This window comes from Tenrec ecaudatus, chromosome X (genome assembly GCF_050624435.1).
Source record: "Tenrec ecaudatus isolate mTenEca1 chromosome X, mTenEca1.hap1, whole genome shotgun sequence".
In the NCBI taxonomy this organism is placed as follows: Eukaryota; Metazoa; Chordata; class Mammalia; order Afrosoricida; family Tenrecidae; genus Tenrec; species Tenrec ecaudatus.
The window spans coordinates 110,732,457-110,755,690 of NC_134548.1; the positions used below are offsets into that span (position 1 = coordinate 110,732,457).

The 23,234-nt window shown below is 39.2% G+C and overlaps 1 protein-coding gene across 1 annotated transcript; it reads right to left on the reverse strand.

The window, feature by feature from the left end:
• Window positions 1–4,812: 4,812 nt before the first annotated feature.
• On the reverse strand, window positions 4,813–21,833 carry LOC142433634 (T-complex protein 11-like X-linked protein 2). The gene is made up of 9 exons (XM_075538429.1): window positions 21,710–21,833; window positions 19,492–19,594; window positions 18,039–18,159; window positions 8,803–9,023; window positions 7,731–7,867; window positions 7,324–7,508; window positions 7,044–7,225; window positions 6,068–6,231; window positions 4,813–5,036 (listed from the first exon to the last, which is right to left on the reverse strand). The coding sequence occupies exons 1-9, from the start codon at window positions 21,831–21,833 to the stop codon at window positions 4,813–4,815; spliced, it is 1,461 nt and encodes a 486-aa protein (XP_075394544.1).
• Window positions 21,834–23,234: the final 1,401 nt, after the last annotated feature.

The following is a 23,234-nucleotide window of genomic DNA, read 5'->3' on the forward strand; positions in this document are numbered from 1 at the left end:
ATGTGATGTGTAGAATAACTTCATGGTCATGCCAGCTTGATTGGAAATATGCATCTATACAACCTTAGGCTGCTTAGAGGCAGGGGAGTCATTGTTCTCAGAAATAATGTAGTGGAACTGACATTTACTGTTGTGTAACCTGGAATTCACCATTACAGTGGTCACCCAACCAAGTGAACAGTATTTATTTGGTTATTTTAAAAACCGGTTCTTGGCACACTCAATTGAATAATGGTAGCAGATTAAATTACAGACGGAGTCGGAACTTGTGTATCATCCATTATCATGTGCATTCAATAAAAAATGTATTCTTTGGGGGGAAAGGTGAAGAGGCAATCTACAGAATTATAGAAGACATTTGAGAACCATATCTCTAATAAGGGCATATTGTCTGGAATATATAGAGAACTCTATATAGCCAAAGCAGAAAATAAACCATTAAAAATCTCTTGTTGACATCAGCAAACAATAGTGAATGTAATTGTGATTCCTCAGAGATTAGGCACTCTGTCATCATGTAACATAACTGTGTGTTTGGATGTCTGTTTAGGGGGCCGTAGGTATAATTAGTAGCTGTGGGTCTCAAAGTTTGAAGTTTGCGATGGCATCTGTTTTCTTCTCCCTTATCTTTAACCTGGATTCGGTTTCCCTTTCTAACACTTTTGCTCATCTCCTTGAAGGGACAGAGTGCACTACAGTGCAACTGTAATTATTGAAACTTTGGTATCTCAAAAGCTATCTCATTACCATCAAATTGATGCCAATTCTAGTGACCCTATAGCACAGGGTAGATCTTTCCCTATTGGTTTCCCAGGCTAACTCTTTACGGGACCAGATAGCTTAAGTTTTCATCTTTGCAGCAGCTGGTGGTTTTTTCTTTCTTTTTTGAAATCCCCTGATTTTTATTTATTTACTTTTTTATTTTTAAAAAAAATTAGTGGGGGTGCGTATAACTCATCACAATTCATATATACAGCTATTGTGTCAAGCACATTTGTACATTTGTTGCCATCATCATTCTCAAAACATTTTCTTTCTACTAGAGCCCTTGATATAAGCTCCTCTGTTCTTTTTAGAGAAGTTATCAACCTTTTGGTATGGGTTCTTATTACTTCCTGTTCTGGACTATAAAGATAAAGGGAGGCATGATTGCAATTTTTCATAGCCAACTTATAGAGAGATAAGTACATTGCGTACTGAGAATTGAATTTTTGAGATAGCAAGTATGTAATCAGTGAGGAAGTGAATATAGACTGAAGGATTCAGATTAATAGCTAAACCCTAGGGTAGACTTTATTAGAATACAGAACCATGTGTCAAATCCCCATGAAATCTCAGTTCCACAGGACTTTCATCCTCACATTTCTTTCACATATTTCGAGTATATATTACTTTGATGAACCGAATTATGTGGAATATTTTCACACACATCTATCTGATGCGGATGTAGCTGTGGGGATTTTTCTCAGAGGGAACTCTATGGAGATGTGATAAAGGAAACCCGCAGAAACATTTTCTTAGTAGGTACAGATGGCTTCATTTTAAACAATGAATTCTATCATGACTAAAAAATATCATACTCAATGATGTTACTCTGGTATGTGGGCTACGTAATGGAATGCAATATTAAATTAAATAAGTGTAGTCATTTGCTTTCTGGAGCATATATATCATGACTTCACCATGAATATAAAACTCTATTTAAAAAAGTAAATGATTGGAATAGACCCTTCTCTAGATTATATAAATGTCTAATAAGCACACGAAAATATGGTCAAAATCATTAGTCATTCAGGAAATACAAATCAAAGCCATAATGAAATACCATGTCATACACACTTTTCTGTTAGTTGTCAGGACATAAATTCTGATTCCTGGCGACTCCGTGTGTGCAAAGTAGCATGCCTCAATAGGGTTTTCAAGGCTGTGACATTTTGTAAGCAGATTGCCAGTCTTGTCTTCTGAGACAACTCTAGTTGTGTTTGAACCATCAACCTTCTGGCTAGCTGTTGAGCACTTAACTGTTTGTGACACTGAACCACCATCACACCCACTAGGATGGTGTTATTGGTTGAAGTTTGTCTCGCTCAAGAATATGTTCAAGTTCTACATCCTAGTAACTGTAAATATTCGTAAATATTGTCTTGGCAGATATATTAACATGAGATCATACCAAAGTACAGTGGGTACTAATTCAATATAATCAGTGTCCTTATAAAAAGGGAAGAGGCACAGTGAAAGAACACAGAAGGAAAGATGTTCATGTGAAGATGCAAGTTTGCTGCCACAAACCAAGGAATTCTTGAGACCACAGGATGTATTGCATTAGGTAAATCTGCTGCACAAGAATTCATTAGAGTATTGAAAAACCAGGATGTTACTTTGAGGATTAAGGTGTGCCTGACCCAAGTCATATGCGTGTGAAATTTGAACATTAAATAAGAAAAACAAAGAAAAATGAATGCAGTTGGACTATGGTGTTAGCAAACAAATCTGGCTGGGGAAGGGCACCGTGCTTGTTAAGTAGTGAAGCAGCACAAAGGGAAGACTTTAGAAAGGCAGATAGCACAGCGGTTGCACAGATGAACTCTAACGTAAGCACGATTGTGAGCATTTCACAGGACTGCATAGGGTTTCATTGTGTTGTACATAGGGCCAGTATTAGTTGGAACTGATTCAATGGCACCTAACAAGAATGATCTTCAGAACTCTAGAATAACATTTGTTTAGTTTTGTTAGTCGGTTTGTGTTACCTTGTTCTAGTAAAACCCTAGAGGAAGATTTAGGGACTGGAAAGGCCGAGGTTGTTGCAATATCTAAAAATGGGAAAGTTAGTAATGGGTAGAGGCTGGAAGGATTTTAAGGTGTCTGATAATAAAGCCTAGATGGCCGAAGTGGTAGAATTACGTATGTTAACTGTAATTCTGGTGAGGGCTCAGAAAAAAAGTGAGGAAAGCTGCTTCTCAGTTCCATAGGGCCAGGCCACAGCCCCCTTGGTTCCGGAGGACAGAGCTACTTTCTTCGTTTCTGGAGGACAGGGATGTCACTGTGGTGGGTCAGTTGGGGCTGCATCTGGACCACCTCAGCCTAGAACTATGTAGCGTCTGATGGTGCTGCTGGTTGATGAAGTTACTGCATTTTCAGAGGGCAGATCAAACCACAAATAATTATTCTCAAGCCTTGAAATGTAATAAAAAATTCCTTGCTGTATTTCATATTTTCTAGAAACATTTAAAGAATAAAATGTCAATATTTTCAAACGATACTTGAAAACATAACTAGGCAAGCCTCATTCCCTTTTTACTGAATATACCGCCCTTGTTATCTCTGATCTTTTTGCTGGGCAAGCGTGTCACAAGATTAGAATCTTTGAGTTATCCATCCCCCTGCTTTTTTGTGTGTACTGCCAAATAAAACTATCCCCTTGTTTACCAGTTTTGTGACCCATTTGGGATCTACCCTTCAAAAAAAGGAAATCAATTAATAGGTTACCCTGGGAGGAATGGAACTCAAATCCCCTATCGGGGTTATGTATGTTATCCTCCATTCCTTCTAACCCATGAAATTGTAAGTATTTTTTTCACCCATTTAAGATAGCATGTAATTACTTTCTATTTCACTCTCTTACTGTAGTGGTTAAACATTGGGCTGCTAACTGCAAGGTCAGCATTTCGAAACCACCAGCTGCTCCTTGAAAGGATATGACGTTTTGTACTCCTGTTAAAGTTTAGTTTTAGAAACCCGCAGGGTAGTTCTACCCTGTCCTATAAGCCTGCTATGAGTCAGAGCCAACTGAATGGCCATGAGTTTGTTATATCTAAACTGAAACGTTTCTTTGATTGTTATTGATCTGCTACGCTTGGCTTGAGAATGATGGGATTAATTTGTGTAAACTCGAGTAACAAGGCCAGGTCCTTCCTAAAATAGCCTTCATTTGTGGTGTCACTTTATTCAAGACTTAAATGATAATAAGGATGATGGCTGAATGCCCCATTCTTGAGTAACAACAACATTTCTATAAGAAACACTGATAAGGCCAAGGAGAAGGGAACAGGAAAATTTATAAAGCTATAGAACAAGATTAGGGATAAATGATTCCAATCAGTCACTGCCCTAACTTCTTGGGTTTGGTGCCCTTATCCAAGACTTTATGTCGAGAGCACTTGAATGAGAAACATCTCATGGAAGTCAAGACCTGTCCTCAGCTGAATTCTAGTAAATAGATAATATAAACCTTCATCCAATACACAGTATCACACTGCTTCAAACCTCCCACCACAACATAAATGTTATCTATTGCTATATCCTTTAAAGCCATAGGGAATTTGGACACTGGAAATGGGATTTTCTGTACTCCCTTGATCTGTGATTCAGTGAATTGCTGTTTCCAGAGTCCTTATACTCATACACTGAATAATTCCAAAAGGATTATGGAATAGTTCACAAAGAACATATTTGCCATGGAGTAAATAATGCTAGCACCTAGTGTCTCAGCTGCTGAAGCATGCATATGGGACAGTGACCATCCAGTCAAGGGGAAAATCAAGGGCTCACTAGCTTCTCAGCTATTTGAGTTCCCAGGATCTGGCTTCAACTGAAAAAAAAAGAAGAAACGGAGATTTTCTTGCAGCTCAGAATTTTATTTTTGAAGTGGGTTGGTCTAGTTGCTGTTTACATGCTTGACTTCTACAGCCTTCTGTCTTGGATGCAGAGTGTAGGAGGGCTGGCTGCCCTGAGGGCCACATATGATGTCATCCAAAAACCGTCTCTCCCAGGTTCCAGATGTCAGTATTGGCTCCTGTCACTATCAGATTACAGTTCCCTTCCTGAGTCCTGAACTGGATGGATGATATTTTTGAAGATCTCAACATAGTAGGGGCTAAATACCTGCTGATTACGATACATTAGGTTAACAAATCTCCTTCCCAATTCTTCCAGCTCCTCCTTGATAAGAATAAGGCCTCCAGGAAAGTCTAACAAAGATTCCTGTATGCCACGAATAAAACAGCTTTTGAGGAACAATCGGATTCGCTGATCTGTGAGCAGGGAAAAACAAAAGACATTTCCACAGAAATTAGTAATGCCCTTGTACTCCCTAAGATTGCCACTAACCTAAATTTTAAATTAGTTTTTCAATATTAACTGAGATATCCACTAACCCACCCACTCATTTGGATAAACCACATAAATTAGATGTGCTTTGTTTTGCTTTGATTTAGACAATGGTTAAACACCCAAAGATGATGAACAACCAAAAGCTGGTGAGCTGCTAAATTTTTAGATATTCAAAAGTTTGCTTTATGTATCTATAAATGACATTCGGTTGTGTATTTGACTTAACAAGAAGATGGATGTGATCATCCATATAACATTATTTGATGCGATTAGCCAACCAATTGTACAGCAATTTGGGTGGGATGTAACAATCTTTACGCAGGTCCCAGCCCTGGTTCAAAAGAAGGTAAGTTGGGCCTGCATCATTTTATAAGAATAAAAGGAGAAAGAAGTAAATTACATGGAGGGACTTCAGGACTGTCCAGAAAGAAAAACAAAAAACAAAAAACAAAAACTGAGAGCAAAATAGGTTTGGTGGATTTAAAGTCCCCATGCTGAAAACTTCCTCCCATGCCAGCCAAAGCAAACTCACTGCCAGTGAGTAGATCCCAACTCATAGGACAGGGTAGATTCACCCTTATGAGTTTCTGATATTGTAACTCTTTATGGAAGAAGAAAGCCCTGTTTTTCTCCTGCAGAGTAGCTGGTGGTTTCAAATTGCTGATTTTGCAGTTAGCAGCCCATGCATAACCACTACTTAGCAGGCCTGTTGGGGAAGTACCCAACCCCTAAAATTACATAATCCTGATACAGAACCACCTTAAAACTCTATGATCACTTTTAAGTCTTGGATCTCTTTCAGTCCTGCACATAATAGATGAGGAAACTAAATAGAAAGGCTTGCTCAATGCTTTTCCACTTTTAAATGGTTCGATAACTGACTTATTGAGTTGGTTCTATCATCCCATGCCCCAATTTATTGTCTTGTTCTCACCACCATGGGGATTCTTACCTATGACGGTACGAACACAGTTATCCTTCTTTACAATGTTTTGAAGTTGACCTATTAGAGATGTTGTGTTGTCACTGCTCAGGGCAGTGAGGCCCATGTCCTCGAGGCCTTGATGGATTTCCTGAGACAGCTGCTCACTCACACTTAGCATAGCCTCTTCAGGCCTAGACAATTAAGGACAGAAAATTGACACCAGATTGGTCATGGCATGAAAATAAGTAAGGCCCAGGGAGTCCATACTTTGATATTCACTTGCAACCCATCTATTTGGGTAAATTACATAAATGAGACTTTGGATTGTTCTGAAGGACAACATGTTATCAAGCTCCAAAAGACACTGCACAATTAAAAACACTGATGATCTAGTAAGAGACGTAGCCCTGTACTAGGACCCAGGACCAAGTACAATATTTTCACTATTAGCTTCAAGCTATCAACTAGTTTATCCATGCAGTACCAGATTCCACTCTGAAGAAAGTAAAATAAACTAGAAAGGGTTTGGGCCCATCCTTAGGTCATTCTTTATTCTTTGGACCCACAAACTTTACTCTAACTCAATGTTAATTTTACATTTTCTTAAGTATTTCCCATTGCTGATTTCCTAGTTTAACAATTAAATTGTAAATCTATTAATAAATGTAGACTTCTAATTACTCCTTTTACTTTTATTAGATGGCCTACCCATAGTGGATGTACAGTTAATATCATCGACAAAGTGATTAACTTCTGGATATACAAAATACCAGTCATTTGCAGCAAACGCATTAATGAATCATTTGAGGCAAGATGGCCAGCACACTCCCTTGTTTGTTTGGAAGGCAGTGTTATTTTTCTCTATCCCAAGCCTCAGTGCCACTTATCCAAAAACACCAACAAATGTTGCAGATGTTTAGTAAGGGCTTTTGTGTGATTTATGATGCCTATATACCACACAGTATATACTATTTCCACTTTAAGAAAAATCTATGAAGTTTACCTGGAGTTAAAGTCCTCTGTCAGGACTTTGGTTATGGATTTCAATTTATCCACAAATGTAGGTGAGTTAAATAAAACGTTTCCAGAGAAACTTCTGGCCACTAGCAAGACAGATGCCAAGACAGTTAACTGGTCCAACTGAAACGCCATTTCTTTCAGCCTACCTCTGTCCATTAGCAAAGTCTGGTGAGGGAAGAAAGAGCAAGCTGTCAGGAGAGAAAGGTTCTGGTAGATGTCTTAAACACACTAGAATAAGGCAATTTCTACAGACACATTCCTACCTCAGGAAACTCATCATCTTCTGTATCCCAGAGGAGGAGGTTCAGGTAACCCTGGTACAGCACCATTGTGAGGCTGGGGGTCTCAAAGCTATTAGAAGAGGAACTAGTGGATTCAAAACATGCAAGTGATGCAGTCACATCTGCTGTTGCTTTGGTTAGCCACTTGGTGGTGTGATCCAGGAGATCTATGGTTGATAAAGGAATAAGTAAGTACCTTCAAATTCCAGAGCTTAAATATCAATGCTTTATTTAAAATAGACTCTTGGTCAATAAAGATGTGCTTTTATAGGTCTTTCACTCTCAGATAAATGCTCCTTACTCCTACTTCATACCCACAAAAGAAAATTTCTGTTAAAAAAGTTTAAAAATCAAATATCCCCTCTAGTTTTGTTACATTTTAAACGTACTAGGTTTCTTGTTGAGGAGTTCCTGGAATTTAGCTCGTTCATACTCAATGGAATGTTCCTGCAGGTAGGGTCGAAGATTCTGGATAGTGTAGTTTATCATGTCCACTCTCATTTGGCCCAGAACATGGAAGATGCCTCTGTCACATAAAGGTATAAAATATTCACACTATGAAAGGAAATCTTATACGGAGGTGGATAATCTAAGCAAGCATTCTAAAAATCAGTGTCTAAAGTTAGAAGTGGTCTTATAATTAAGTCCTATTTCAATTCCTTAAAAAAGACATTGATCAGAAGCTGAGGCCCAGGGATAAATACGTCTTCAGGCCTTTTAAGCTACAACTTCAGAGCTCTTTCCATTAAGTGACTCCGTCATCTAAGAAATGGAATGCTCAGTGGAAAGAAAACCACTAAAATGCTGGGCACTTTCTAGGGGCAATTAAAAATTTTAAGTGATTCAATTTATAATTTGCTGGGGAAATCACTTTATTTTTCTGGGTCATGATTTCTCTAGCTGTAAATAAAAAATAATCCCCATCCCTACCTTCTCATAGGGTTTGAATTGGGACAAAAGGGATAATATTTAGGAAGGACTAGTTGAAATATAAGGAGCCAGGTGGCATGGTTACAGATTAGGCTCCTAAGTACAAGGTCAAGAGTTTAAAACTCTCAAACGTTCTGCAGTAAAAGATGAGGCTTTCTACCTCCATAAAGGGTTATAGTACTGAAACCCATAGAAGCAATTGTACCCTGTCCGATAGGGTCTATAGGCTCACCCTGAATCAAAATAAACTCAAAGGTAGTGTTTTGGGGAATTTAAAAGTATAGAAGAAAGGGTTAGTATACACTGCCTCGGTGGCATCATGTTATACAAGTGGGCCCAAGTGATCTAGTGGTCACCAAAGGGGCCCTGAGAAGTTGCAATTGGAAATCAAAAACCAGGAACATGAAGAGATATAGGAGTTCTACTTTCAGTACAGAATATCTGTACAGGATTTAATATAATGTCTGGCCAAGGGGTTTTCTGACTCAATATCAGAGATTGATTTCAGGGTCAGTATATCTAGCTTCTCACTTCAATAAAAGCACAGGATCGGTTACGTCTTTTAGTTTCTTCACTGCTCCATCTCTAACTGGGGCACACAACTGGATCATCAAATTAAGAATGTAGTTAGAGAGACGATTCACATCCAGGGCCCCATGTTCTGATTCTTGCTTGAGAAGATCCATGTCCAGATTTTCTTCTATCTCATTTTTAAGGCGAACTTGGCGTGGTAAGAGTAGGGATAGTAAGGCCTGCCCAGAAAAAGAAATAAAAAGAACCACATTCTTTTTAGAACCCCAGACTTTCCCTACTAAACAGTCCTTAAGCCAAAGACTACCCAGACTATGTCTGCTGGGAAGCTGGGTCTCTAAATTTCTAAGATAATATGATTTATTTTTGTTTAAAGGCCAGTTATAATCCAAAGCTTCACTAATATGTTATAGAAACGGTGCCACTCTTACCAGAGTGAATGAAGGGGAAGTGCAGAGTGGAGACCCAAGGCCCATTTATCGGGCACTGGAGATCCCCTCACAGAGGGGTCTAGGGGAGGAGATGGGTCAGTCAAGGTGCAATGTAGCATCGATGAAGAACACAGATTTCCTCCAGTTCATAAATGCTTCCTCCCCCCAACTACCATGATCCGAATTCTACCTTGAAAGTCTGGGTAGAGCAGAGGTTGTACACTGGTGCAGATAGGAGCTGGAGGCACAGGGAATCCAGGGTGGATGATACCTTCAGGACCAGGGGTGTGAGGGGTGATACTGGGAGGGTAGAGGGTGAGTGGGAACCGATTACAAGGATCTACATGTTTCCTCCTCCCTGGGGGATGGACAACAGAAAAGGGGGTGAAGGGAGATGTCAGACAGGGCAAGATATGACAAAACAATTTATATAAATGATCAAGGGCTCATGGGGGAGGGGGGAGTGGGGAGGGAGGGGAAAAAAGAGGACCTGATGCAAAGGGCTTAAGTGGAGAGCAAATGCTTTGAGAATGATGAGGGTAAAGAATGTACAGATGTGCTTTACACAATTGATGTATGTATGGATTGTGATAAGAGTTGTATGAACCCCTAATAAAATGTTTAAAAAAGAAATTAAAGATAGTTACATCTTTGATTTATGGCATTTCACTCTAAAAAAAGAAAAATGGTGCCATTATTGCTTCCTACTCAGAATAAGATAAAATGTGACAAAAAGAAATGTAGTGTACAAAAGATATATAATATGCACTACTTTGTGGTGATGAAGCATCCTTAATAAAGGAGCAGGGCATTTTTAGCTTAAGAGGCCCTGTGGTTCTGTCGGGTAAGCATCTGACAGTTACTTCAAAGTCAGTGGTTCAAACTCATTAACTACTCAGCAGGAGAAAGTTGAAGTTATCTGTTAATGTGAAGATTTACTGTATATATAAAAAAAGATTTACTGTATAAGTTTGAGTCAGAATCAACTCAATAGCTGCATTTTTCTTACGGAACGTCAAAAGAACAAAATAGACCAAGAGAAATATCAAAGGCCACTTGAAAAAGTATTTTCATTAAATAAGTTTAAGTTTCTCTGTTGCACGCTCTTAGCATTTCGTCCCAGTGTGGTGGGGTCAGATCAGGCACAATCCCACACCTTGCCTTGCCTCCAATATTATCTCTCGTAATGCTATGGGTCAGTGAGGGATGTCTAGGAGAAAAGCAACAAAGTCCCTGTGAATATAAAAAATAGTCTTTGGGGCCAGGGCATGGTACCATCAGAGTTGAAGGGAAAACACACGTAAAGGTGAACAAATAGACCTGGAACTACTTATAGGCTTTTCTTTGTCATCATCATTTTTTGTTGTTGGCATTTGTTTTTTTGGTTTTTTTTGTTGTTTTGTTTTGCTCTGCCTTGTTTGCATGCTTATTATTGTCTCTCCATGTCTGTCTAGATAAGACAGGTGGAATAAACTGTCCGGAGGAGAAAACAATGGGACTGGGGGGACATGGGAGAGGGGAGGTGGGGAAAGGTAGTGGGGGGTTAAGGAACCCAGGGAAAGGAAACAAGTGATCTAAAATCAATGCAAGGAGGCTATAGAAGGCCTGATAAGGCTTGATCAATGGCAATGTAGCCAAGAGGAATTACTGAAACCCAAATGAAGGCTGAACATGATAGTGGGACAAGAGGAAAGTAAAAAGAAATAGAGGAAAGAATTGGGAGACAAAGGTCATTTCTACAGGTCTAAATATAAGCATGTACATATGTAAATATATTTATAAGTTTAGTATTAAGGTAGCAGATGGACATTGGGCCTTAACGCAAAAACACTTTATTCTAATAACCTGGCATTCCATGATGCTCACCTTCTTGACATGATCTCTGAAGACCAAATGGGTGTATAAGCAAATATGGTGAAGAAAGCTGATGGTGCCCAGCTATCAAAAGATACAATGTCTGGGGTCTTAAAGCAGCCATCTAGCTGTGAAGCAACAAAGCCCACATGGAAAAAACACACCAGCCTTTGTGATCATGAGGTGTCAATAGGATCAAGAATTAGGCATCAAAGACCTAGAACAAAATGTCGTATCATTGGGAATGAGGGGGAAGTGCATACTGGAGACCCAAAGCCTATCTGTAGACAATTGGAAATCCCTTATAGAAGGGTCACAAGGAGGAGACGAGTCATTCAGGATACAGTATAGCACCATTTAAACATACAACTTTGTCTGGTTCTTTAATATTTTCTACCCCCCACCACTATCATGACCCAAATTCTACCTTACATATCCGGCTAGACCAGAGCATGTATACACAGGTGCAGATAAGAGCTGGCAACACAGGGAATCCAGGATAGATAACACCCCCAGGACCAATATTGAGAGCAGTATTTTACCATGTAACCCCTCCCAGGGGGTGGACAACCAAAAAGTGGGTGAAGGGAAACACCGGTCAGTGTAAGATGTTTGAAATATAGTGAAAAAAATAACTTATAAATTATCAATGGTTCATGAGGGAGGGAAGGTGAGGGAGGGTGGGGGGAATGAGAAGCTGATACCAAGGGCTCAAGTAGAAAGAAAATGTTTGGAAAAGGATGATGGCAACAACAAATGTACAAATGTATTTGACACAAAGAATGGATGCAAGTATTGTGATAAGAGTTGTATGGGCCCCCAATAAAATTAGTTTTAAAACCGATGAACAACAAAAAAAGAAATGTAACTAATGCAACTGAGGAACTAAGTTTTTATTTCATTAATTATATTTAAATTGAATTCAAATAAAATAGCTACATATCTCTAAAAAAGAGAGAGAGAGAGAGAGAGAGACCGAAACATGGAGTCAAAGGTTGAGAAAAATTTACCAAGCTAATGGTAACAGCAACAACAAAAAAGTGGTGGCAATATTAACCTCTGACAAAACAGATCTCAAGGTACACAAGATAATAAGAGATAAGAATGACATTACATAATGCTCATAGGGTCAATACATCAAGAAATCAAAGCCATAAAATATTTACATGTGCACAATGAAAGTCTCTCAGAATTCACCAACCATATACTCAAAGAGATGAAAGGAGAAATCACTATATCAACAATTTTAGTAGATAATTTTACTACACCACTCTCAATGAAAGATAGATCAACAGGTATAAAACCTTACAAAGGAATGGAAGAGATGAACAAGACCATTGATCAACTTGACCTCATAGATATTTATAGAGCAAAAAACTTTTATCAGCAAAAAAACCCCTCATTCTTCTCCAATGCACATGCTTCATATTTTAGAATAAACTGCACACTAGGGCAAGCTTGAGAAAATTCAAACACATAGTGATTATTCAATCTATCTTTTCAGATCACTGTGCTATTAAGCTGGAAATCAAAAAGAGAAAGAATACACAGACAAAGGCATTAGCTTGGAGACTCAGCAATTCACTTCTCAAAAAGGAATGGATAATGAGGGAATTCCTAGAAACTAATGAGAATGATAAAAAGAAACAAAACATACAAAAACTTATTGAGACCAAGCAAAAGCAGTTATCAGAGGTCACTTTATTGCAATAAATGCACACATGAAAATAAGAGGTGAGAATCATGGTCACTTCCTTAACACAGCACTTCCAACAATCAGAATAGAAGCAACAGCATAATCCTTCCAATAGCAAAAAAAAAAAAAAAGGGAATCATAAAAATTAGAGCAGAAATAAATGAACTGAAAAACAGAAGACAATGGAAAAAATTAACCAAAGAAACAAAGTTGTTTCCTTGACAGGATTAACAACAAAATCAACAAACTTCTAGCAAATTTTACAAAGGAAAAGAAGGTCCAGATGCCAATATATGAATTAGGGATACAACAGAAGTCACAACAGACCCTAATGAAATAAAAAGATTAATTGCACAGTACTAAGAAAGACAGTATGCTAAAAAAAATTTGGTAACTTGGAGGACGTGAACAAATGCCTAGAAAAACATTCTTTTCCAAAATTAATGCATATGGACATAAAGAACTTGAACAGACACATAGCAAAAGAAGGAACAGACAAGGTCATCAAGAAACTCCCAAGATTAATAAGCAGAAATCAATTACTTTCCTATATACCAGTGATGGGAATACCGAAAAACAACTCATGGAAACAATATCATTCACAAGAGCCATGCAGAAGCTGAAACACTTAGGAATGAACCTAACCCAAAAAACCCTAAAGATGTGTACAAAGAAAACTACAGAACATTATTACAAGAAACCAGAAGGGATCTACACAAATGGAGGAACATTCCATTCCATGTTTGTGAACTGGAAGACTCAATATTGAGAAAATGTCAATATCACCTAAAGCACTACGCAGATTGGAAGTAATCCTGATCCAAAGCCCAGCATCATTCTTCAAAGAAATGGAAAAAATGATCACCAACCTCACATGGAGAGGGAAGAAATCCAGGATAAGGAAAGAATGCCTCAAAAAGAACAAAGTAGTTTTTTAAACAAAGAACAAAGTAGGTGGTCTTCGTCTACCTAACCTTAAAACCTACAGTTGTCAAGACAGCCTGGTACTGGTATAGTGATGAATACATGGACCAATGGATAGGAAGAGAAAGGCCAGAAATAAAACATCAGCATACAGACAACTGTTTTTTGACAAAGGCCCTAAAATCATTCAATGGGAAGCAGATGCTCTCTTAAAAAAATAGTGCTGGAAAAACTGGAGAATCATGTACAGAAGACTGGAACAAGACCCAGAGCTCACCTCATGCACAAAAGCCAACTCAAAGAAGATCAAAGGCCTAAATGTTAAATTCAAAGGTATCAGGATCATCAGTGAGAAAATTGGGACAAATCTATGTACGTGCTCTGGTGCAGGGAATACGCAGAAATAACAAATGAAACACACTGCAGAAAAGGCCTATTAAAAATAAAAGACATGTGCACAACGAAAGACTTCATTAAAAGAGGGGAAAGAGAGCCCCCAGATTGGGGAAAGATATTCAGAAATGACATAACAGACAAAGGACTAATTACTACATGCTACAGCATAGCAGAACCCTACAACAAGTAGAAAAAATCCAACTAAAAACCCTCTGAGAAGGCGGGAAAAGAACCTGAACAGATGATTCACAAAGGATGACACCCGAATGGCTAATAAACACATGAGGAAATGCTCCCTATCACTAGCCATCTGGGAAATGAAAGTCAAAACAACCGAGAGATACCATCCAGCACCCATAATTGTAGCCCAAGTTTAAAAAAATGAAGAACAACAACTGCTGGAGAGGGTATGGTGAGAATGGAACCCCTATTTACTTCTGGTGGGCTTGTAAATACGTACAGCCACTGTGGAAAGTGATATGGCGATTCCTAAAAATGATGGCAACTGATATACGATATGACCCAACAATACCATTACTAGGCATATTCCTCAAAGAAGAAAGAAACAGATGAGAAATAGATCGCAGCGGTATGCTCCCCCATGTTCATTGTAGCACAGGCCACAATATAGCAAGAAGTTGGAAATGGCCTAACTTCCCATCAGTAAAAGGTTGGATTAAAAACTCGGATATATCCACATAATGGAATACTATGCATCCATGAAAAACAGTGATGACACTATGAAACACCTCAAGACGTGGAGAGATCTGGAAAACATTATGCTGAGTGCAGTTAGTCAATCACAAAAGGACAAATCCTGTATGAGTCCACTGCTGTAGGGACAAGCAGCAGGATGGGCGTATGATCAAGTTCATAGGGCATTCAGTCAGTTAGACAGTGCGGGCGGAAAGGCTGATAGAGAACCTGACTGGTGTCAGTGAACCATACACCATCCAATTTGGGTAAGTATTTGATTTTTTGTTTGTTTTTTATTTTTTAAACATTTTATTAGGAGTTCATACAACTCTTATCACAATCCACACATACATCAATTGTGTAAAGCACATCTGTACGTTCTTTGCCCTCATCATTTTCAAAGCATTTGCTCTCCACTTAAGCCCTTGGCATCATTTTTCTCCCCTTCCTCCCCGCTTCCCCCTCCCTCATGAGTCCTTGATAATTTATATATTATTATTTTGTCATATCTTGCCCTGTCCAATGTCTCCCTTCACCCCCTTTTGTTGTCCATACCCAAGGGAGGAGGTCACATGTGGATCCTTGTAATCGGTTCCCTCTTTCCAACCCCTTCTCCCTCTACCCTCCCAGTATCGCCACTCACACCCCTGGTCCTGAAGGCGTCATCCGCCCTGATTCCCTGTGCCTCCCGCTCCTATCTGCACCAGTGTGCATCCTCTGCTCTATCCAGTCTTGCAAGGTAGATTTTGGATCATGATAGTTGGGGGTGGGGCAGAAGCATTTAGGAACTGGAGGAAAGCTGTATTCTTCATCAGTGCTACATCGCACCCTGACTGACTCATCTCCTCCCCTAGACCCATCTGCAAGGGGATCTCCTGTGGCCCACAAATAGGCTTTGGGTATCCACTCTGCACTTCCCCCTTCTTTCACTCTGGTAAGATTTTTTTTTGTTCTGATGATGCCTTATACCTGATCCCTTCAACTAGGTAAGTATTTTAAAGGGCATTTTGCCAGAAGGGTGCTTCACGTCAGGTGAGATCAAATGGTCAAGGGAGGAGAAAGGAATGCTGTCTACTGAGTGGCTGCCATGCAAAGCTATGATGAGGTCCCCCCTGAGAGGTAGACAGCCCTATCAGAGGGATGAGAGATAGTGATGGTAAAACCAAGTCATGAGTGGGGAAAGAGCTCAAACACATTTGGGGGAACACAAACGCATGATAGGGAAAGCTAAAGATCAATATCTTTATTTGGGGTGAGGAATGATTGAAAATGCTTTTGGCGACCCAAGTAGGGCGTATTCCTGGTGGTATGCACCAGATGGACCACACTGACTCTGGTTTCTGGGTGCATCCTGAAGACCCAGGCCAGGTGCTCTGTAATGCTGGGGCATTGAATCCTGGATAGTCAAAGCTCTCAGCATGCTCCAGTGACTGCATCAGTGAGATCTGATGCAGAAATTCCACTGGGTGAACGGGATTCTAGCTCAGACACACTTGAAACCCAAGGACTTAAGATGGAAAATTCATGTTGTTTGAAGAAGCGGAAACAGCTGTACCAAAATTGTTGAACTGTTGGTAGGCGGACAAACAAGGTCTTGCTACATCAATGCTATTTTAAGATATGTGTTACTCCAGCAAACCAGTGATTGTTATTGCAAATTTCCCCTGACAATTAACCCCCATTGTTTGTGTACATAGCATTCAGCCATGAAGGATTGATTCTTTACAACTGAATAATTCAGGTACTGTGATAAGGAGTTAGCCTACAGTGGCCCAATATCCCTCTCTCAACAGGGCTTTAAAAATTCAGTACCAGGGGCTAATCAAAGATAATATTAATGGAAGATCATTATGCCCCATGGGGACCATTGATAAGATTCTGTACCATAAATTCACAATGAGGTTTTGAAACGGAGCTAAAGGCAGATTTTTTAAAAAGTAACATAGAACCAGGAATGGGTTTTGGGCTGGCACTAAATCCTAGTTCCAACCTAAGAACCATTAGTTTTACATCATGGCCCTGCTTGATACTCACCCTCAGGAAGGTACTATTGCAAAATGTGGTGAAGAAATTAGATGGTTCCCTGCTATGAGATAAAATCGTGTCTTGGATCTTAAAGGCTTGTCTCCAAACAAGGAGCCATCTACTATACATACTCAAGTATAAACTGACTCGAATATCGGCCAAGGCACCTAATTGGACCACAAAAACTGCATTAAAATGTGCTGAAAAACTCAGCTTATACACAAGTATACACGGTAAGTGAGATGGCAACTAAGTCCACATGGAAGAAGCACATCATCATCAGTCAAACAGGATTCTAAATCATATAAAATGAAATCGAAGGAGGGAATAGTATCAGAGCCTAATTTGTGAGAATCCAGTTTTCAGAAGGCTATGGGTGACAGGGGAGCCGAAGATACATTTTTGGGAACTACACAAGAAATAAGACTTTGGTGATCTCCCTTTATCCATAATAGAGGGATGAGAGGTAAGTGGTTATAAGCAGAGTGTGTTGGAGAGATGAGTATAGATCAAAGGGTTAAATCCCTGGCAGTTGATTTCTGCTCTACTGCATGCTGGGCCTGATCGGTATTTATTTTGTTTTGTTTGTTCATCTCACGTGTTATGTCATTGGGGGTCACCCTCTTGAACTTGTGATATAGGTTTTTTTTTTCTGTTTTTCAGTAAATGAAACTCAGGATTGATGAACCTATAGGGAGAGCAAGTAGAATAAGGGTTTCTGGGGGTCAGGGGGGTACTGTGGTGGTGGGAGTGGGGTAAAAGGGAGATAGTGTCAAGGAGTCCAGGAAGGAAATGAATGTGTTAAAACTGATTGTGGTAGCAATTAAACACTACTACTTGATGTGATTGAACTATAGAATGATATACGTATTAACTCCAAACTAAAAAAATAAAATAAAACGCATTTGTTTAAAAGATTTAAAGTGAGTTTCAAACATTTGTGGTAAAAGCTCTTCTATTAATTTCTGTTTCTTGCAACACAAAAAAATAGTGGGGTGCTATGGAAATTTGTTTAATTGATTATAACATTGTGTTGTTATAGCATGCTCTTAACTGTTAAACCTTATTACATACAAATATGTGGAAGCTCCCATATACTATTTAAATATCAGACCATATTCATAAAGAATGCATACTATTGAAAATATTTGTAGCCACTGGCACTCCAAGGGTCTGGGAGCATCATATCCACAAATGGAAAGTTGTTTACTTACCTCTTTAACGTCTTTTAAAAGTTGAAGAGCACTGGTGAAGTCAGGGGGAATACTTGATAGCTGTTCTCGCAGATGGTCCCAAAAAGCGTCGTACATTTTTTCTGTGAGCTTGCCTTCTGGACTATAAAACCATTAAATGAGCAAATAGAAAATTATGTATAGAATTAATACAAAAATAATTGTAGATGTCTCAAAGAAGATTTAAGATCATATAGTCACTATGAGTCAGAATCAACTCATTGATAATGAATTTGATTTAGTTTTGGTTTGGAAAAGCCATTAAATTGACAGGTCAGGAACTATGTTTAGATGAGAGCAGGTTTGAATAAATGGATTAATCTCAGATGCAAAGGCATTACCCAAATCCCTTTAGACACACACATCATGGCTTCGTAAAAGTCCGCATGCTGAATTAGAAGGTATCTTTAACTTGGTATGGAGTTCTATAGCTCTAGCCCTACTTCTGTATATACTATAACAAACTTACTAAAAATACCAGACACTAGTCCCAGCATAATCTCCTATTTAATTTACCATTTTAGAGGAGTAGATCCTGCTTAAGTTATAGAACTAGGTAAAATAATGGTATTTGTAGTTTGACTGGAAGTAAAGGCACACAAAAAATTAATGAATCATTCAAGGGTTCTAATCTTGTGACTCCCTCTACTCTCTGCCATCAAGTCAAGTCTGGTTCATAGCTGCCCTGCAGGACAGAGAAAAACTGCCCCCTTTAAGTTTCTGAGGCCATAAATCTTTACAGGAGCAGAAAGCTTCGTCTTTCTCCTGCTAAACCGCTGGATCTTTTGATATGTTGACCTTGTGGTTAGCAGCCCATTATGCCACCAGGGTCCTTAAATTTGTGACTAGTCAATGTTGATTAAGGAATATTCTATGTGGCCTGTGTCTTGGTGAGAACTATCTTCATACAAGCTGTACTTGGCATGGATACTTGGCAAACAGGTATTGGGAAATCTAAAAAGTGTGAAGATCAAGAGGGCTACTAGAAGTGAAAAATGCCTTAATTACATGGCCATTTAAGAAGTGATTAGGGTGAACATTTAAATATGCTTCAAAATATAGAGTCTAAGAAAAAGTTACCCATTTAGTTATTAAAACATTTCCAAACCAAAATTTGAACTCACTGCCACAAAGTAAATTCTGACTCATAGCCAACTTATAAGGCAGAGTAGAACGGCTCTACGGGGTCTCCAAGGTTGTAAATCTTTACCGAAGCAGACTGTCATTTATATATCCTGCAAAGTGGCTAGGTAATTTAAATGCCAGCCTTCCACTTAGCTGAAGGCCTAACCACTGCTCCACCAAGACTCCTTAACACATACTCAAACATTAATTGCATTTTTGAATGAAAATATTTCAAACCTCATTGAAAGCTATTTGTGCTATGTACCCCTACCAACAATAATAGAACGGAAAAACATAGAAGAGTCTGTACCTGTTTGGAGGTAAAATTTTTTCTTCCACACGGAAATTTTGGTTTACTACAATTTCATGAGCAATGCTCATTTTGGAAACTTCCTTAACTGTATGTATTAACTCTGTGACAGAATGTCCTTGAGAGCCTTCAGAGAGGTTTTCTGGAAAAGGGCACAACAATCATCAACAGGGAACCTATACAAATACAACTAGTTTATTCAGAGACCAGCATAGTCAATTAAAGCCCCTCAATTAAAAAAAAAAAAAACAAGACTTTTTTTTTCTGTGACTTGGGGGGAAGTGTACAGAGCAAAATAATCCCTAAATTAACAATTCATTCACATTTTGTTTGGTGTCACTGATTGCAGTCCCCACAATGTAACTGTACTCTTCACATTTCCACTGTGTTCCCCTTTGCCATTTATTCTTTCCTGTGCCTTCTTAACTTCTGAGCTTTGTCCCTGGGCAATGTTACCCTTTGGGTCTTTTATGATTGACTGCTCTAAGGTGTGCATGCCAGCAGGTTTTATATTGTTTACTCTACCTACCTACCTAGCTATTATTTCTATGAAAATTGTGCCCCAGGGGATGGCTTAAAGGTTAAAAGGTGACTGTGGTAGTTACATGATGCCTGATGATGCCTCCTTATGGGCATAGCTTTCTCATGAGGATTCTGGGAACTTCCTCTCTCTCTCTCTCTCTGCTTCACCTTCCTGTTGAAGAGACACACGTAGAGAACTAAAGGAGCCAGCACTGAGATGCTTGCACCGCCACTGGATCCACAAGACTTTCTACCCAGTGGCCTGTGATCTTCCTACATTCGGCATCATTGCATGTACTGTGTGAGTTTGAAGAGGAATTTATGGACTAGTGTTGGACATATGAACTAATATCAGACTTATGGAGCTGGAATGTCTTATGAATAAACAATTGTTCTTTGATATAAAGCATGTATATATGTGTATATATATATGAATTTGTTTCTGTAGTTTATACAGAATAATATTGTAACTAAGGGTCATAATCTCATGGGGTCCACCAGTATTTTTCAGACAAGTAAGCCTGGTCCTCTTTTATAATTTTGAGATTTGTTCCACATTTTTCTCCCACTCTATCAAGGACCTCCTATTGTAATACCTTTCAGAGCAATTGGCAGTGATGGCTGGGTATATCCAGCTCTTCTGGATCTGAGGTTCTCATGGTCCATTAGTCCGTTGGACTAATTATTTCCACGTGTCTTTGATTTTATTCATTAATCTTTGTTCCAGGGAAAGACCAATAGTTGCAACTTAGATGGCCCCCACAGGCATTTAAGACCACAGTTGCTACTCACCAAGGGAAGAAAAATTGTCTTTTTGGACTATATTATGCTAAATGACCATGGATTTATTTGGGAATTTGGGTCACAATATTTACATTTCTGAAACAGACAATACACATTCAATCATTCTAGCACTTGGAATTTTCTGAACTCATTTCCATTAGATAATGATGGCCACAATATGTACATAAAAACAGATATAAATAATTTGACCACACAGCAATATTAATTTTTATATAATCAAAGGACCACATGAAAAGGGCATGCCCCAATTCCAGCCCATATTTTTTTAATTCCTCCAAATACGTCCTAGGTGTTTAACATTTACAATCTAAAAGTCAAATAAGAATGAGATCCATACTTTGAGCTAATTCGACCACCATCAAGTCATTTCAAATGCATGTCTTTAGTGAATAAAAAACAAAACCAAAAAACCCTGTTTTATTTGTGTTTACCAATTAGTGGCCTCAATCCTGTGTCTAAGGACTCCAATCCAAATTCACTGACATCAAGTCAATTCTGACTCATGGTGACCCTATAGAATAGGGCAGAACTACCCCTGTGGGTTTCTGAGACTGTAAGTCTTTATGGGCAGACATAGCCTCATCTTTCTCCCAGGGAGTGGCTGGTGATTTCAAACTGCTAACCTACCGGTTAACAGCCCAATGTTAGCAGCCCACTACTATACTTCCAGGGCTCCTGGAATAAAGATTAGATTAGGATAGGAATGGGGCAGACTAGGTCCTAGTCACTAGGAGGACAATAAGGATAAGTAGAAAGTTGAAATAGGTAAATGCCAGATTTCAATAGTCTTCCATGTCCCTTAAAGGTACTTAAGCTACAGGTTGCCTACCCCTTTAACTTACTGCTTTATTGTATAACTCAAAGAAATGATAACAGGGAATTGTAGACCTACCAGGAGAGTGATCTTCTAGGCAGACACTGTTTTCTTGGCTCTGCTCTGGTGTTTTAGACATACGAGGCATGCTTTCTTCTTCAGTAGGATCATTCTGGGAGACAGTTTCCTCAGTCTTAGGCATCTTGGTGTTATCTGGAATTGAGGAGAAAAGAAAGGGAAACATGTTGATGTCAAACCTGACTCGGATCCAGTAGGTGAGGGGAGTCTTCAGTTTTTATTTTGTGCCCTAATATCTGAACCTACTGCTCCCAGGTTGTAGGGTTAGAGATAAAATGTGTCATCCAATGGATGGACTGATGGACTATGATAAGAGCTATAAGAGCCTTCAATAAAATGATTTTTTAAACAACCTCTCTCTTATAGGTATAGCTAGGGTCTTGAAAATTGAGGGAAGGAGAACATGAGTATAGCATAATTGTTTTTCCTGAAAGGAAACCAAAAAAAGCTTAACTGATCGAATGGAAGAGAAATTCAATGACTCGCCATGCCAGAGTACTCACTTTATAAATGGCTGAGCCAGGATAGGACTCTTCTGATTGTCTTTAATTGGTTCTAAAAATAACCCCCCTTCATCTGTAAATTTTGATCTAGGCCTTCCTCTGGTGTTCAAGAGGGATGGTGGCCTGGCTCATCCAAAAAATCACTCCCAGAGAACAGCCATAAAGCCCTTAACCTCTTACCTAGCTTCCCTCCTAGACCTGCCGGCTGTCCCACGGTGGAGCTGCAGTCTGCCGCTGTGGTCGTTGGGCACGGCGGTTAACTCCCAGAATGTACCATTACAGCTTAAGCGGGGGGGGGGATCAGGAGGGAGGGCAATGGAAAATACCATTAAGATGATGAGGTCTATCTCAAGATCACCCCTGGCCAATGTTGAGTGGAAGAGTCCATTATTTGAAAGCATTGGGTAGCCTGTTTCCTAGGTAGTGAGGCAAAGTCAGACCCCTTAGGTACCTGCAATATGGGTAGGGAGTGAGGCTGACATTAGGGTTAGAGAAGGAAGTGAAACTGACTTTTGAGGAGATTTCTGGCCCATGCCCTTCATTGCAGGCTATAAGATTAATTCAGGCCCTTTTCTCTTCCACAGGTGGTGGTCTCCAAAGGTGTACTCTTCTGCCCACTTCACCTGCTCTTTGTATTCTATACTCACTGCTATCAAGTCAATGCCAACTCATAGTGACCCAATAGGACAGAGTGAAGCTGTCCCTTTGACTTTCTGAGACTAACTTTTTTCCTGAGTGGAAAACCCGATCTTTCTCCCTCAGAGGGGTTGGAGGTTTCAAACTGCCATTGAACATTGGTCTGTTTTTTTTTATTTTGCTTTCATCCCATGGTCTTACTATACCAATAGAATTAAGAATAAACAGAGTTGGACAAATCCCGAATTTTTTGTTAACTTTTTTATTGTAAATTGGATGACATTTTGCAGACGCAGATCAGATTTTCACTCAATAATTCATACACATTTTTTCATCTCATTAAACATTTTCACAACATCACTTATCCCACTTCCTCCTTGTGTTTC